This window comes from Ipomoea triloba, chromosome 2, assembly GCF_003576645.1.
Source record: "Ipomoea triloba cultivar NCNSP0323 chromosome 2, ASM357664v1".
Lineage (NCBI taxonomy): Eukaryota > Viridiplantae > Streptophyta > Magnoliopsida > Solanales > Convolvulaceae > Ipomoea > Ipomoea triloba.
The window spans coordinates 11,663,987-11,682,178 of record NC_044917.1 but is presented as its reverse complement, the minus strand read 5'-3'; the positions used below and the strand labels follow the sequence as shown (position 1 = coordinate 11,682,178).

The 18,192-nt window shown below is 33.3% G+C and overlaps 2 protein-coding genes across 3 annotated transcripts in view; both read right to left on the bottom strand.

The window, feature by feature from the left end:
* LOC116010118 (ABC transporter A family member 7-like) overlaps window positions 1–3,837 on the bottom strand; it is a 14,232-nt gene extending 10,395 nt beyond the window's left edge. The window contains exons 1-10 of one of the 2 annotated variants that reach the window (XM_031249390.1): window positions 3,623–3,837; window positions 2,918–3,200; window positions 2,724–2,803; window positions 2,425–2,557; window positions 2,155–2,280; window positions 1,948–2,069; window positions 1,565–1,729; window positions 1,180–1,342; window positions 971–1,096; window positions 246–329 (exon numbers count right to left, since the gene is read on the bottom strand). In XM_031249390.1, the coding sequence (XP_031105250.1) occupies window positions 246–329; window positions 971–1,096; window positions 1,180–1,342; window positions 1,565–1,729; window positions 1,948–2,069; window positions 2,155–2,280; window positions 2,425–2,557; window positions 2,724–2,803; window positions 2,918–3,200; window positions 3,623–3,679 (1,339 nt within the window). In that variant the 5' untranslated portion in view covers window positions 3,680–3,837. The remainder of the gene's footprint in view (window positions 1–245; window positions 330–970; window positions 1,097–1,179; window positions 1,343–1,564; window positions 1,730–1,947; window positions 2,070–2,154; window positions 2,281–2,424; window positions 2,558–2,723; window positions 2,804–2,917; window positions 3,201–3,622) is intronic. The other variant, XM_031249389.1, reaches the window with a different exon arrangement.
* Window positions 3,838–11,632: 7,795 nt separating this feature from the next.
* Window positions 11,633–18,028, bottom strand: LOC116010314 (probable cyclic nucleotide-gated ion channel 20, chloroplastic). Its single transcript, XM_031249665.1, has 13 exons — window positions 17,779–18,028; window positions 16,634–17,143; window positions 16,329–16,520; window positions 16,095–16,193; window positions 15,700–15,837; window positions 15,025–15,255; window positions 14,667–14,918; window positions 14,071–14,216; window positions 13,827–13,910; window positions 13,600–13,729; window positions 12,665–12,911; window positions 12,132–12,294; window positions 11,633–11,950 (listed from the first exon to the last, which is right to left on the bottom strand). The coding sequence occupies exons 2-13, from the start codon at window positions 17,126–17,128 to the stop codon at window positions 11,797–11,799; spliced, it is 2,331 nt and encodes a 776-aa protein (XP_031105525.1). The 5' UTR covers window positions 17,129–17,143; window positions 17,779–18,028; the 3' UTR covers window positions 11,633–11,796.
* Window positions 18,029–18,192: the final 164 nt, after the last annotated feature.

Sequence of the window (18,192 nt, the reverse complement as noted above, 5' to 3'; positions counted from 1 at the left end):
CGGCAACCCGCGACTGTTTTTTTTTTAGAAGAAGTAATAGCCTGGAACAGGCTCTGATACCATCTGAAATAAGAGTATGTTGTATATTTCTCTTATTGATTCACTACACACTGATTACATATATATACATCTAAGGATGGAGACAAATGGGGACACTTTTCCTGAAAAAAATACACTAACTACACCCCTGGAAACACTCCAGGAAACACTCCAGATTTTGCTCCATAATATTTCACAATACTTACGAGGAAAGTTAGGATCGTCAACCAAGGGCTGGAAAACAAGAGTAGCCAGGATGCCAGATCCAAAGACAATTATATAAGCAACCACTGCATGCAACATTTACGGTTACAATTAAAATCCATGTGAAATAGTGAAAAAAGGATCAAATAGATCCTCTAACTTTACACGAAAATGCAATTAAGTCTTTAAATTTTTGAAAAATACAATTAAACACTTCAACTTGTCATTTTGGTGCATCTGGACCTAATAGGCGGTTAATGACCTATAATAGCAGGTCATTAGGGTTCCGACAGTGCTCCGGGAGAAAAATCGATGACCAGCAACCAACGAACGATCATTGGTTGCCTTCTTTGAAGAAAAGGCAACCGGAGAAGGTGACCACGTATGGTGATATGGTCGCCTTCAATCGAAGCCTTCTATCTGAAGAAGGCAACTAGACTGGTCTCCTTCTTCAAGGCGAGCAGTCCAGTCCTTATTTTTTGTGAAAGGCAATCAAAGGCGTGCTTACTAGTAACCAACAGTAAATTGGACTTATTTGACCGATTTTAATAAATTAGAAAGTTTAATTATACCGTTCATAAGTTCAAGGGTCTAATTGCACTTTCGTGTAAAGTTGGAGGGCCTATTTGACTCTTTTTCCTGTGAAATATTGTATCTACTGCCTTTTCTTTTCTTTTTTTAATCAATCTTTGCCCAAAAATTGCAGCTAGTTTTGTACAAACATTACCTGTAGCAGCCTTTAGACTTCTGAAGAATGCAGCAAACAGAAAGGCCATTGATATTTGCAAGTTTGTAAAGATGAAGTAAAAGACGCATTGGACAGCATAAGAATTCAATCTGAAGATTATCAGCCCTGCAAAGCAATCAAATGCGTCGGAGCATATTTAGATCGATGCATAGATGGGAAACAATCTAGTTCACTTGCTCGGTTATTACCTGTCAATGAACCGACCAAAACGAAGCAGAACATGTAGACTAAACATACTGCGAAGAAATACAGGTACATATTCACCCAATAAGGAGCTTCTCCAAGACCATGCATTTTCATCATTATTCGCAAGTTTTGTTGCTTCTCATAAACTAGAGCTGATAATACAACCTGGAAAATTTTACAAGAGAGAAAAATAAGAAATCAAGGACGAAATTGGCTATTGGCTAACTTGAGAATTCATGAATGAATATTAAGTTATAAAGACCAAAAAAAAAAAACACAATTTCATCAGCGTAGCTATACAAATTCAAAAAAATAAACACTGGTGGAGAAGAACTTCACAGAGATGTACGACATAAGCATTCAATGCAAACAAAGCCATATATTTACCGGGAATAATTGCAGAATGACCCAAGTAAAAAAGATCGAGCTAATCGTCGATGATGCCACATCATCTGGCCTGTTAAGTCCACCAGGTGTGGGCATTTCTCCCACCGACTCTAAAACCACCTCCATGGAGGGGCCTCGGAGAAATTGGAGGTAGGCGTTTGAAGCCTGCATGCGTGGAAAGGATAGCAAGTCACTCACACATTTGCATTAAAATCATAGAAGTAGACCAAATTGTACGTAAAACCAATAGCGATAACTAAACATATTAAATAAAAATGGTCGTTTTTAAAAATGCAAAGAGAATTTGGGAACGCAATCTTGACTCTTCAAGAATTTGTGAGTTGATAAAGAAGCACAGAAATTAGGGCGCTCATAAAGCATACCATATTCTCAGAACGTGATACCCGCAATAGATTAACATCACCAGAATCCATGCCTGCATAAGTGGAATTGTACGCTATGTGGATATTGAAATTCTTGTCACTTGTATCCAGGAAGTCGTAAGCTGTGTTGGAAGAAGAATAATAAAAAACTGTACTCATATCCAAATATGTACGTCCAGAACCAAAGTACATGCCCGTGGAACTCACCAGCCATTATCTCATTTATACTCCCCTCTGTATTCCCATCTTTGTACCCTTTGGAAAGCTCATCGTTAATCTCTGAATAGCTTTTGCGCCAAACATGCTGTCCTTGAACACAAAGGACTTCTAAATCTATGATAGACATAAGTGTAAAGATATGTTATTTCATTGAGATAGAATCCCAGAGAGACGGCAACCGTACATCCATTTCAAAGAAAATAGAGCAACAAACGGATCAAATTAAACTTAGGCCTGGAGTCAGATGTTCTGAAATACCTTTCACATCGTCAAATGAGTTCACCGGGACTGAAATAGTGGAAAAATTTGTGCATTGTGATTGTATATGATAGATTGGAATTTCAAAAGGAACAATGTCTTCATACGGGATGGAGAAGCTATAGTTAGTCCCCTGGAATATTTTTCAAATCATAGAGCACAAAGAAAGAACAAAAATCGTGAGACTAATAGTGCTACCACCAGAAATACAGCCCGAAATTTGAAGTCAAAACATGAGAACATCAAACCGAAAGACATAGAGAAACACGAAATCAAAAAGTAAACGAAAGAAAACTTACAAAAAAGCCTCTAGCAATACTATCTTTATCAATGGAGGAATTCAGATTCAAAGAATCTGTAAACATTTTTCCAGCCACGCCTACCAAAATCCAATGCTTAATGTCAGGGAGAAAAAAAAAAAAAAAAAAAAAAAGTGATTTCACAATACTATTCTTCTCTATAATTGTAATCCAAGAAATACGAGAATGCGTACTTTCTCCTAGAGTTATGTTGTTTCCGGTGACAAGTACAGTTGCTGGACATGAACCAGTTTCCCGGCACGAAGCATCGGGCAAATCTGGAAATGGAATAGAGCCATCCCTCACAGCTCGAAACTGGGGAGAAGGAACTTGCAACAATGGGGGAATCTCATTAGGGATTCTTGCAGAAATCTCATCGCGTTTGATCCTCTTGGTGATGATTTGCAAAATAAGAAGCAATATAAAGAGGACAACAGGGAAGAAGAAGGCCTTCAAATGTGACCTCAATCGTCGCTTCTGAAATAGGTTGAAAATCAATTCACAATATTTAGAAGTCATGAACCCTCAAATTTAAAACTTCCCTAGTTTTGAACCTATCAATTCCTTTCCCAGAAAAATTAAAATCTTAGATTTAAATAATAGGTTAGAGCTGACTAGTTAGCTCAGGTGATAGGTATCACCTTATACTTCTGATGACTACCAAGATTCACACACACACACACACACACAAGCAAGAAATTCTCAATCTCATCAAGCTGTAAACATTTAAAATTATGACAAGATAATTCTAGGTCCAATGACCCATGTCACTCCTACTATACATTTGATGGATTACCAGGAAAGCAATAAAACCCTAACAAATAAAACTAATATCTGCACTGTAAAATCATTGAGAATAAAAGAAAAGTATTAATAAAAATTGGGTATTAGTGATGTACTTGATAAGTGAGGTTTTTTCTGAACAAAGCGTTTGCTTGATTCCCAAAGCCTGCCATTGATGAACTCTGTCAGGGGAAGAAGAAACAGTCAAACAGATATCAGAAAACATCAAAATATACAATGACATAATCACACAATGTACATATATATGTATAAATATAGACAAATGATGTCTTTATCAATTCGCCTTGCTAAATAGATGTATCCAAAGTTAAATTCCACTTAGGTGATGTTCTGTAAGCCAGTTTTAAGTTGACGCCGTGACTTTTATCGAAGTAAAAGAATTTTAATTTTTTTTTCTTCTTGAATACTGGAAGGGTTTGATCCCACTGGACCACAAGGTCATTGGCAAAGAATTTTAATTTCATTTAAGTGTAAATTTAATTAGATAAACACGCAAGATTCTTTACAATATACAATATGTTCTATATTTTTCTAATCCTTTTGAGCTCAAAGAATCAATATAATGTTCCACCCATTTGAAATGATAATAAATGTACTATCACACTACATGATAGCTAATTAGATAATTTTAATTTTATTATTTATGAGTATTTAATTTGAATTATATGTTCTCAAAAAAAAAATAAATAAATTATATTGATTCCATTAGTTACAAATAAAATATTCATACTTACAATATTGAGGAAAAAAACAATTACTCTTGCTACTACTATTATATCTACTAGTATTTTCACCTGTGCGATGCACGGAATGGATTTGTTATAAGATATTAAGAATATTTGGATCGATATATAATTATATAAATTATAACATCAAATATTATATAGTACAATTGAATATATGCTTTGGATCGATTATGTTTTCTGATGCTATCTTTGTTTGAAATCCAACAAATAATTTCTTAATTAATAGCTAATGTGTAGATGTACGCATGCGGTGTTGGAATTTTAGAGATTTTATATATCATTGTTTAGGATTTTAATAAATTGGGCAAATAGGAATTGTATTACCATATTTACAATATTACGCAATCCTTAATAGTATAGGAGTGTTTTGGGCGGGAAGTTAAAGTTGAGGATATTGTTTTTATTAATAGTATAGATATAGATTACATTGTAGGGAAATATATGTACTGTATTATTACGCTTAGTAATATTAATCAAGAATTGTATTACGAATAAGAACGTAGGGAAAATATATTTTATTAAAAATTGTATTACCATATTTAAATGTACAAATTTATTACAAATAGGAATTGTATTGCCATATAACGTTATAACTAGGTGCACGTAATGTTATAACTAGGTGCACATAGGTGCACCCAGGTGCATAAATGTTAATAAAGTAAATTACTTGCACCTGTAAGTGAAAATAGGTGCACACGTGCAAGTAAACTGTATTACAAGTGCAAGTAAATTGTACAATGAGCATTAATACTAAGTGCGCCTAATGTTATAACTAGGTGCATCTAATGTTATAACTAGGTGCACCTAATGTTATAACTAGGTGCACCTAGGTGCATGAATGTTAACAAAGTAAATTACTTGCACAAGTTCAACTAAAATGTATTGCAGATACAAGTAAAATGTATTACAGGTGCAAGTGAATTGTACAGTGAGCATCAATACTAAGTGCACGTAATGTTATAACTAGGTGCACCTAATGTTATAACTAGGTGCAACCTATGTTAAAACTAGGTGCACCTAGGTTGTATCCAGGTGCATGAGTATTAACAAGATAAATTTACTTGCATTTGTAAGTGAAAATATTTGCGAATATAGGTACATGAATATTAAGAAGGTAAATTACTCACTTGTAAGTGAAAATAGGTACGAAAATATGTGCACTTGTATGTGAAACTAGGTGCACTTTTAAGTGAAACTAGGTGCACTTATAAGTGAAACTAGGTGCACCAAAGTTCCAGTTATTTACGAAAATGTCACCGCGTCATTTTTTTAAAATTGCATCTGATTCGTTAATCTGGACACGTGAACGGCTGTGGAGCGTTCTCATTTCCTACCTGGGCGAGAGTTCGCACGAGAGTGCAACCCTATATATATATATATATATATATATATATATATATATATATATAATACTGCCAGTAAACTAAAACGATAATTCATACCAAAGCACGATATGAAATCTCTAATGTTTACGATACAACCCTAAGCAGGAAGGTAAATACTTCTTGTTTCATAAGAAAGGAAATGAAGCAACCGAAAATATCGTAAAACTTTGGTAGACAATTGTGAGATGACCAAAAAAAGAAAGACATAATACTTTTAAAAACTACTCTTTAACATGGAGTCAGGGTGCGAAAGAAACCAATTGTGAGATGCATACCTGATTCTTGTTCACATCTTCAAGAACAACATTTGTTAACTTCGACTGCAATTTAGAGTTTTTGTTCTTTACACCTTCCTACTCAAATAAAAATATAAAAGATATTAAAAAACAAAAGAGAAAAGAACAAATGTAGAATACAATGGAATAGTACTCCTTCTGTCCCATTTTAACTATCCTATTTACTATTTATTGGTCAAACCAACTCTGTTTATTTTATTTATTATTTTTTTACTTATTTTTAATTTTGATTTTTTTGTGTTTAATAGTACTTTTAGGGTATGTAGTTTCTAAATATATAAATTTTGTATACTAATACTAAACTTAATATTATGAAAAATTGAATTAAAAATAACTTTAGTCAAGTCTCGTTAACCGAACCAGACACATAAAATGAGACGGAGGGAGTAATAATCAAAGATATTAAAATGTAGTTTCTCGCTTCAATTTGCTGGGTAATGAGTTATTTGAGTACTTTCATTGTCAACAAATCTCCCAATTAGTTAATATGATTGGTTTCAAACTATTCTTTTTTATTTTTTTCATAGTATTAAAGAAATACATATATATCATTTTTTGGTGTAACTACTAATTTATTTAATTCAATAAGAGTAAAATAGAGCGATTCCGCTTCAATTTATTGGGTTATTTGAGTATTCTCTTTGTCAACCAATCCCCTAGTAGTTAATATAATTAGCTTCAAATTATTTTAAATTTTTTTTTCATAGTATTAATAAAATACTTGGTAAATAAATATATAACATTATTTTGTACTATAACTTTGATATTTAATTACAAGATATTGTAAAAATAAGATAATTGAAAATGTAATGGATATCAATTGATAAATTTGAATGTAAAGAATCTTTGCATGAGAGAAAATAAAGACAATATAACTAATGAAATTATTTCTCTTATTTAATTTAATTTTTTGATAATGAATAATTTTTCAAATAAAGGTATTGTAGACACATAATTCTAAATTAAATAAATACATATATATCATTTTTTGTTGTAGCTACTAATTTATTTCTACACTTATAATAAGAGCCAATAATGTTAGACTCTTAATTGTAACTAAAAAAATGTTGGTGTAATAGTTTGCTATAACATATTGTACTTTGTGTTCTTTTTATTGTGCAACCTCTAATTAAATTCCTAATATATCCTAATCTTTTATAATTTTACCAAATTTTTTCGTTAAATATAACGGAAGTTTAACATTAAATTCTTTAGGTAATTTGTTTCTTTATTGCAGTATTTAAACAAATTGGTAGTATTTTATAATATAATTCTGTATAGATTCCTAACTTAAAATTAGAATATTGAAGTCTTAATAAGATTCTATAATACAATTTTGTATAGATTTATAACTGAACCATTATTCTAACCAAAACAACAGTATATAAACCCATCATCTTCTCACTGGTATTCACCCAAAACTAAACCTAACATATTCTACAACACACCATATACTTGACATTCTATAGGTATGATTGTCAAAATATTATCATGCTAATTCTATTATTTGTATTTGTACTCATAATTATTACAATTTTTTCAAAAAAAAAAAATCAATGATGGTATACTCATTAATTAGTATAACTTCAATATTGTTATGTAAATATATCTATTGTATAATATGTTCATCTATACTTGTATCCTTGTATGTAATGTTGTGATTCATTCTCATTATATTCCTCTATAATCTACACATTTTAGTTACTCCTAACTCTCTAATCTATGGTTTTTGAATTTATGTTGTGGTTCAATTATATTATTTCATAACATCCTTTATGAACATATTTTAATTTTCATGACACAAGGATAGTTGTAATGACAAATGCAGTAAAGTTAATTGATATTGGCACACAAACTGTGGGTTGGAGTTGTACAGTTCATGTCATTAAGAAAAACGAACCAAAAACGATATTGGAATGCCTGAGAAAAAGTATATGCTCATCGTACTTGAGGATGAAACAGTAAGTAAATAGTAAAATTTTTCCCCCTTTATTATTATTATTATTATTATTATTTTATTTTTATCATTATTAGTATTATTATTATTATTATTATGAAGATTCTCTAATTCACCACCAACATCATTGTAAATGATATATCTAAATGCAAGGAACTCGGGTTCAATCAATAGTGTTCGATAATGACATTGGAATGTATGATATCACTTTACAAACCAACAAATGGTACATCATCTCAAATATCATTGTCAAACCTATCCAGACGAACTATAAAGTACTTGATCACAAATACAATTACACAAGAATTTTAAATGGTCGGACCGGTGTCCAAACAAATGACAATGATGACACACCATTTCCTCCCATGTAAGTGATTTATTTGTTTCTACTTATTTTAGTTGCAATTTAGCTATTTACAATTTCGTTATGTTTTATTAAAATATATATAAACATCGAGACTATTTCTTTGATTTTTATTAATTTAGCATTTTTTTCTCACTACTTTAACCAATTAAGAAACACTAATTTAAAAATACGCATTGGGCATTAGTTTAATCGTGCAATGCGCGTGTGATAACTAGTAATTTAATAAGAGTAAATAGAGTGAGAAACTTAATTATGTCAAATTTGATTGAGATGAGGTTCGAACCTAAAATCTTTCTTATAGAAATTAATGGTAAGTTAAAAGTTAACGAAATATTAACGGAGAAGAGAATATTTAACGGAAAACTTAACGGATAATCATAAAAGTAAGGTTAAATTAGGTAATCTCTATTAATAATATTAATCTGAATTATCTTAACCATCTATTTGATTAAATAATTCATCTAAACCATCCATTTGATCAAATAATTTGACCGCCATTTTTTCTACCCATTTTAGGCCTAACTCTCTTTGGCTCTTATTAGTATAGTAGAAGTATAGTAGATATATATCTACATATACACTTTTAATAAGAGCCAATAATATTAGACCCCTAACTGGAATTAAAAAATGTTGGCGTAATAGTATGCTATAATATATTGTACTTTGTGTCCTTCTTATTGTGCAACCTCCAATTAAATTCCTAATATATCCTAATCTTTTATAATTTTACCAAATTCTTTCCATCAAATATAACGGAAGTTTAACATCAAACTCTTTAGGCAATTTGTTTCTTTATTGCGGTTTTAAAACAAATTGGCCATTTGTTTCTTAATAATCACAACTTCTCATGTGTACTTAAAATTATAATATTGAAGTTTTAATAGGATTCTATAATACAATTTTGTATAGATTCCTAAGTAAACCATTATTCTATCCAAAACAACAGTATATAAACCCCTCCTGGTATTCACCCAAAACTAAACCTAATATATTCTACAACACACTTCTACGCGACATTCTATATGTATGATTATCAAAATCTTATCATGCTGATTCTATTATTTGCATTTGTACTCATAATGATTACAATTTTTTTTTACATCAATGATGGTATACTCATTAATTAGTATAACTTCAATATCATTATGTAAATATATCTATTGTATAATATGTTCATCTATACTTGTATCCTTGTATGTAATGTTGTGGTTCTCATTATATTCCTCTATAATCTACACATTTTAGTTACTCTTTATGTTTTATTAACATATATAAGCATCGAGATTATTTCTTTGATTTTTATTAATTTATTAGCATTTCTTTCTCTCATTATTATGACTACTTTAACTAATTAAGGAACACTAATTTAAAATTACGCATTGGGCACTGATTTAATCGCGCAACGCGCGTGTGATAACTAGTATATATATATATAATTCGTCATATACGAACTTCAATAATGTGCATTGGAAGAAGGGAAAATGTTCACTAGAGGCACAAAGATGTGAAACAATTATTGAAAAAATTAAATTTAATATAGGATCATCATCACAGATCATAAACGACCATAAATAATAAACAAACAAGCAATATTCAACTCAAATTAGTAATTAGTGATCAAGATTAATTGATCTTTTTAAAAAAAGTTCGTCATCTACAATTAAAAAAAGAAAAAGGTCTTGGAAGGCACAATAATGTGCAATGGAAGAAGGAACAACTTGCACTGTATGGCATAACAATGTGCTCTGGTAGAATGAACAATGTGCACTGTATGACATAACAATGTGCACTAGAAGAATGAAAAATGTGCACTGGAAGAAGGAACAATGTGCACTAGAAGAAGGGAAAATGTGCACTATATGGTATAATGTGCACTGGAAGAAGGAAAAATGTGCACTGGAAGGCAAACAAAACAAAACTTACACAAAATTACAATAATGCTACCGCATTTATTAATATTATTTTTAAATCTCCAATTTGGACCCTTGATCTGGACTCAATCTACGGATACAATTTCATCCTATTTGGACGGAAGTTTAAACTTTTACATGAATTTAAGGTTTTGAATTTTTAGGGTGTGTTTGGTAACCTGGAAAATGATTTTCGAAAATCATTTTCCGGGCTTTTGGTGTTTGGCAACGTCCGGAAAATGTGGTCAACGAAAAATTTGACCAAGGAAAACACACTCATTTTACCGGAAAACAACTTCCAGACAAAAAAATCTGGAGTCATTTTTCGGATATGGAAAAATGACCACCGTGCGAGGGATGGTCGTCCCTCTCTGCGTTTCGGCAGACTGGTTTTCGCCAAAAACCAGTTCGCTCGAGCTCTTGCTCTAGTTTCCGGCAAACCAGAGCAAGCGCTTTTTTTTTTTTAATTATATATTATTATTATTATTATTATAAAGATTATTATTTATATAATTTTATATATTTTGAATATAATAATAAAACTATATAATTATATAATTCTACTCATTTTCCGAAAAATGAACCAAACACATAAACAGTTTTTCAGGATGCAATCAAACACAGAAAATGAAACTATTTTCCGAAAAATGACTCATTTTTTCATAAATCATTTTCCAGCTTTTCAAACACAGCCTTAATCATAACCATTTTTTTTTGAAGATAAACGTAGCTATTCCATTAATTCATAACATAAAACGTTTACATCAACGATCAATGAAATGGTAAACCATTCCTTACAGTCAGACATAGAAACAACTTTTCTAACTATGCTATAGAAAACTTGAATCGCAGACTGTTTCATAACTAGGAAGCTATGTTCCTTCGAGGAGCTTAAAGCTTCATCAAAGATCTGGGTCTTCATCATCATTCTTTTTTGCTCGCCCAGGATAAGATCAACACTTGCCGAAACCAAACTAAACGATTTATGCGAATGATAATGAAAAGCTCGTGAAAGTAACGAGAGGAAAAAGCCCGTGAAAGTAACGAGAGGAAAACACAATAATAGAGAAAATAAAAAGTGGTAAAACCAAAGTAGGGTTGGGAGTTCAAGATTACCAACACAAACCCCAATACCTACCTACTATTATTTTATTCAAAGGGAAAGAAAACGGAAGAAGAAGATCTGTGGCGGTGGTCGGAGGCGGACGGAGCTGCGACGGTGGTCGGGGCGGAAGAAGAGCGAGAGTAAACGTAGAAGGTGACCAAAACCATCAGCTCAAAACTCCATTAGAGCTCCGGCCGGAGGCCGGCGGTGGAAGCCGAAGTTGAGCAACAGAGAAAAGCTTTTTGTTTTAATTGCAAGGCTGGAGGTTTTAATCATAACCATTGATTATGTCTAAAATTTGTCTTTAATTTTGATGTGAGTGGGTATTCAATATTCTCATGGCTAAGATTTGCAAAATCTAGATCCCAACTCATAGAAATAATGTATTACATGCACATTAATTGTGTCCGTATTGGATGACAAATATAATGCCTGTGGGAGACAAACTAGAAGTTGACGACAAAATTTTACAAACTATAATGTTACATACACAATAAAAACATTTACAGTCTACAAGTTGATGAACGTAACAGATTTTTGTTTCTAACAGAATGTTGTGGCCTGGCACCATCTGCACGACTTTGACGCTTCTTCCTATATCTCCATGCAACTTGAATGCACCTTGCTGCATGACCTCTCCAATAAGGAGATGCATACCTGCATATATATTATATAAGACGACACATTTTAAGTAAATGAGATTATCATTAAGGAAACATTAAGTTAGATGAAACAATTAAGAAGAGTTCTGACACTTTTAATTTGAATTGTTAAACCTTAATATCTAATACGGAGTATATTTCATAAGATGGAGCTCATCCAAGAATATATATAATACCTTATGGCACCTTGAACCCGCGGGCTCCTCAAAAATCTTGCAAACCGAGAAGTGACTTCTTCAATATCTGCTGCCCGCAATATAAATGCTTCGACGTTGGTTAGGCACTCGACACCCCGATTACTAAGCAGCCTGCTTCCTGGAATTCTGATCTTTTTTCCATCTGATGGATGAAACACAGAATGAAACAATTCAGTGTTACACAGTCTACATGCTTGTCATGTCTGTCATTATATATATTCTACCAAATTAACAGGCCTATGCCCAACAAATCCGGCAAATTATTGTGTGGACTATGAATATAATGTACATTTTTATTATACTAAAAGTACATTATTTTTGTACTACAACTACTTTATCAACTTACTGAAGCACAACGAGTCAACAATTGACTCCAATGAGGCTCGAACCCACTTCCATCATCCATGTGAGAGTGTTAATCGGGACACCGGATGCCACTTGACCACAAGGTCTTTGGCCAACAAATAGTTCCTTAATTGATAGAATATAAGTTGTTGAAAGGATTTAAGTACCTTTATTTACGGAAGAATGCTCTAGGCACCATGTGAGGAGTTCTTTCCCACAAGCATCCCCTTCAGACAATATGGTCGCATTTCCATCCTCTCCGGTGCTTTCCATCTTTCCTCGGGTGATGAAAACCATCTTGTCGATGAGACCACCTTGGTACAAAACTCTGCTTCCTCTTATATACTTCTTTTGTCTTACTCTTTCACAAATGGCATCTAAGATTGGATCATCTAGCCATGCAAAAATGTGGACCTGCGGGCCGGGCATGCATATTAACACATACATACACGGTAAGGAATTGAAGACATATATATATATAGGGTCACACTTGTGTGAGACTGTCTCACGGATCCTTATTCGTGAGACGGGTCGGGTCAAAGCACCATGCAAATGTCATACTTATATGTGCAAATCTCACACTTATATGCTCAAATATAACACTAATAAAAAATACAATTTTTGTTACTTATAAGAGAAAAAGTAATACATTTTTCATAATAAGTAATGTTGACAAGTGTCTCTCACTTAAAAGGGCAAATATAATACTTTTGAGGAAAAATGTAATACTTTTAAATCGAAATGTAAAAGTATTGTATTTTTCCGTAAAAGAATATTATATTTACCTTAATAAGTAACAAAAATTTTATTCCTGATTAGTATTACATTTGAGCATATAAGTATGACATTTGTGCATATAAGTGTTACATTTGTATCTTGATCCGACCCGACCCGACCCGTCTCATGGTGAGACGGTCTCACACAAGTTTTTGCCATATATATATATATATATATATATATATATATATATATATATAAAGTTTGCATGATTGATTTCATATGATGAATTAAGTATTCTTCACAAGGAAAGCTATGACCCTCAAGAAGAGTTCGAGAATAATGACAATTAAGGAAGGCGTACTATTAACTCAATCAAAATCACCTTCTTGATATATTTAAACAGATGCCTTCGTATATCTCTTTGGATGTCTTCAGGTAGATCCTCTAACAGCCTTTCTTCATTGACCCCTCTCGTAACTGCCCAAGTATAGCGTTCAGCTTGTCGAACTCGCCTACAAGGAATTAAATAAAAACGGTGCTATATATATACATGCATTTTTAAATGAAGCTGGCCAATAATTAATTTAAGAAAACCGGCCTAAAAGGTACCTTCTTAAGTCATTCGACAAGCCCTGGTGGCTCATCCACTGCTCAACATCACGACGCCTCAGTGACATTTCCAACAGGGTGTAACTGTAACATAAAATATTTTCCAACAAACAAGGAAGCTAAGCACCAGTGTATGATTCTGTATTTTATTTGCTCTCATGATTTTTATTTTTATTTTGGGTTTTCTAAATCTATCTCTATATTTTGTTAAACCGCGCATAACAGAAGTAACAGATAGATGTACCTGCGATCAAGTGACTGTAGAAAGTTTTGCATGTTTCCAATGAGTAGAGCAAAAAGTAGAATACCCAATCCAATAATGCCCATAGTGAAAAGAACTTCCCACTCAAAATAACTTGGAACTTGATTCCCAGCAAGTGTACTTATTTGCTAACCACCAACAAATAGTAATAATAATATAAGATGGAAATTATTTGCAGCAGAAGTAAATTTTATAATGCAATTAAAGAAATGAAAAGTGAGATCGAGTGCCTATAAGTAAAATCCACAATGAAATGTGAAAACTATCTTGTTAGGCGGAGGCCGGTGAAGGGCGAAGTCTAGCACCCTGTCTCTCGAAATTGTGATGGTGGTTAGGAAATAAAGTTGCGCCTTCGCTGCTAGCTATAGCTTTTGGAGTAGTGGTAAATGTTTGATTTTAACATGTGGATATCAGAGCCAGGTCACGGAACTGCATAATTAAAACTGGCAAGTGCTGGGAGAGAGAATTGTTGGGCGGAGGCCAGTAAAGGGCCAAGTCCATCAATTGGTGGCCTCTCAAAAATGTGATGGCGGTATATAAAGAAATAAAGTTGCACCTTTGCTACTAGCTATAAATACCTGAAAGCCCCAAAACAACGAGTAAACGTATCTAGTAACAATACTATCCTTTGTGGTGAGATTGACTGCCTGGCCATATATTCCATAATAACCATCCTTGTAATCCTTGTTAAGGCAAGCGGTTGCATTTACATTTGTTGTCCAGTTATGCCATGAGAAATCTCGGGAGTAACTATGCCCACAGTCAATGAAGTCCCGGCAGTGTTCTATTTGCGAATCATGACACGCATCACGAAGACATTGGTTCACCCTCTGGAGCAGGAAAAAGAAAAATAAGTGCACATCGAGCTTATTAAGTCATATACGCCACCAAAATCTACAAATATATATCTCCAATTCTCCATTAGTTTGTTCTTACCTGTAAGCCAAAAAGGTACCAACATGACCCAACGACATGGCCAGCCAACACAAAAGTTAAAAAATTTTTCACAAAGTTAGCCCATGCTGACTCGAATATGAAGCCACTTGAAGACCGCCCCGTGATCAAAGGCAGAAACCGAAACAATCTAGGCACATATTGAACCAAAATTGCTGCTGCAAAATTTGCACCAGATCTCATTGATCTAGGTAAAATCAACAATATAATGATCTGCAGATGTGAAATACGCGCACAAACTTAGTAGTTAACGGAAATCCATGCTATGCTTAGCTTTACCATGAAATAAGTTAAAGACGCAAGGTCGGTCGAAAGGATACTAATTGCGTATATTTAATTTTAGTATAACTAAACTAAAATAAGATCGAAACTACAATCCTGTATTTATGGTGATCCATAATGCAATTACAACACGTTACTATTAGTATATAATAGAGTAATGTTATCTGCATATATAATGCATTTTGATACAAGTTCAAATGCACATAACTCATATTATGAAATATGAAGTACTGTCTGAATGGGATATTCGACAAGTTGGCTAAGGTAGTCCAAGGCCGGGAGCCCATCATATTTTATGATTTAAGAAAAGTAGAAAAAGAGAACATATGGCACACAAATAGAAGTTTATAAGTGGAAAGGAAGGGGGGGTTTTACCTGAGGAAATGGCAATATAATAAAGATATCAATAAAAAAATATCCTTTAAGGTAATGGAGAACGATACTCTTGGGGTGATCAACTAAATCACCTGCTCCGAAAACCCTGGATTCAGGATTAACATAAGCCAACCTGAACTGCAAATTAAAATTGATATTAGATAGGGTAATAATTAGCACAATAATCAAGCCAACTGATCGAAAGTATCCAATGTAATCTGAAGTACGTACTAATTATAATGAAGACCCGAATACCAGTCAAGTCCAAAATAAAGTGTTTCACATGCATAATTGGAAGAAGGATTTTTGAAATTTTACTTTTTAAAATTTTTGTGATAGCTAACTGGGATGGAAGAAGAAAATTGCTAACATAACATTTGAAAATAGTCACGTACCTGAAGAAGCATGTGTATTAAGTATATGAAATCAGTCAAGCTCCTTAAAATCACAACTGTGGTCGTCAGGGGCCAGTTTAGTACTATGCATTTGTTATCCTAGAACCAAAAGGAGAAATTAAAGGCAATTCTAAATGCAATAGGCATGTGATTAAATCAGTTGAAGTCTAAGAGATATCTAAGACAAGCACAATTAAGTCGGTACCTTATTCACAGTCAGCAAAAANTCGGTACCTTATTCACAGTCAGCAAAAACAAGAACAAGGGATCTATGAAAACTGCAAATAAGCATGAGATGGCAAAGAATTTGTTCCACCGTTGCACCACCTTAGTATGTGGATTCATGACACCTGGAATTTGTGAAGACAAAAAAGAACAAATTTTCTTCGTCCAACCTTTTGCGTCTCCATATATCATATTATGGAACTGCACAGTCACATTAGATTCAACATTAGAGCACTTTAGGTAGCATAGGCCAGGCAAACTCTCCGGCCAGCTGAAGAGTGGATAAAAATGACCATTTACATAAAGCAGAATACCTTGTGATCATATATCTCTGATGATTTTGACTTTTTGTTCTGCTCATTTAAGATGTCAATGGCTAGGTATGGATCGTTGCACATTCCCAGTTGCCCAGATCTTAAGAGATGTTCATTTTGCCCAGAATAGTCATCATTGGCCCAACCATTTGATTCCCTGCCAGCAACAGAAGGATATTTTTCCATTGTTGGTCCAGTTGACATACGTCCTAAAGTTACTTGAGACGGTCTAAGGTTGCTCTCAGGCTTGTGGCTAACATACAAGGGCCCACTCATCTGTACTAAAGGAGTCCGCCTTTCATTCCTCAGGGGACCAGTAAATCCAAGAAGAGCATTTTCAGTATAATATGACTCCATGGAGTTCGCTGGAATAGGCAGCGATGCACTCCTTGCCCTAGAGGAAAACCTCCGATGATATCTATTGTCATCACTTTCATCAGTTTGTGAATCTGTGGCTGATAATATTGGTACTACATCTTTCTCAGAAGCAGCCATTTCTAAATAGTTGAGCTGTAAAATGTTTTAAAATATTGGGGTTAAAAGAAAAAAGACTTTAGAATTTGCAGAAAGGAAAGTGTTGAGATTAAGCCCTTATCATTAAGCCAAAAGCTATAGCTAATAGCGAAGGCCCAACAATCCCCTAGCCACAATCTTGATTTTATGTCAAATTAACACAAAAAAATTTGCATCTTTTAAACAAAAATAGTTTACCATAATTAGTAGAAGTCAACTACCAATTTACCCTGGTCTTACAATAATTTCAATTTTCAATCATTAAACCCCTCATAAAAAAGCATCAATTTCTCCCTCACAGACTGACTCTCTGCAGCATTCAATCGAGCATGATTCTGACTTGATGATAGCCAGAAGAGACAACAAAAATTTCAAATTCCAATCTTAACCTCAACAGGTATAGAAACCTTATAAGAAACCCGTAGGGTAGTTCATATACAGTGTACTGAAGAAATGATCAAAATCTCTCAACTACAATAACAAACAGAAGAAAAATACTAAAAGAAAACATTAACTTACTTGAGCACTCATCATAATTCCAAAGATACACAAAATTGAAGTGTAAAGTTGTAAACTTTATCTTTTTTTTCAGAAAAAAACAAAGTGTAGAGTAGAGTGTGAGGTAAAAGAACCTATTTTGCAGTAGAGGTATGAGCGGAAGTCGGCTTCAGCATTCGGACGAATTGAAAAGGTGAGAGAAAACAATGGTAATAGAGCGAGCAGTAGAGCAGTGGTTGAGAATCTTAAAGGCTGAGTAAGAACTGAAAGCCTTAAGAAGAAGACTTGACCATAACTCAATGAGAAAGCGAATGTACAGAGAAACTTAACCGCAAATACCAAGAAAGGGCTAGCGAAGACTTTGAGGGGAAAGATGAGCAGAGCAGAGCTCACCCTCATCATAACCCCGAATGGGCACAATAATGACAGTGGATCCCACAAATATCTAAAGCTGTTCACAATGTTCCAATTACGAATAAGATTACGGAACACTTCTATTTAATATTTCTATTCTTTTCCATAATTAATAATTTATTATTGTGAAGTTC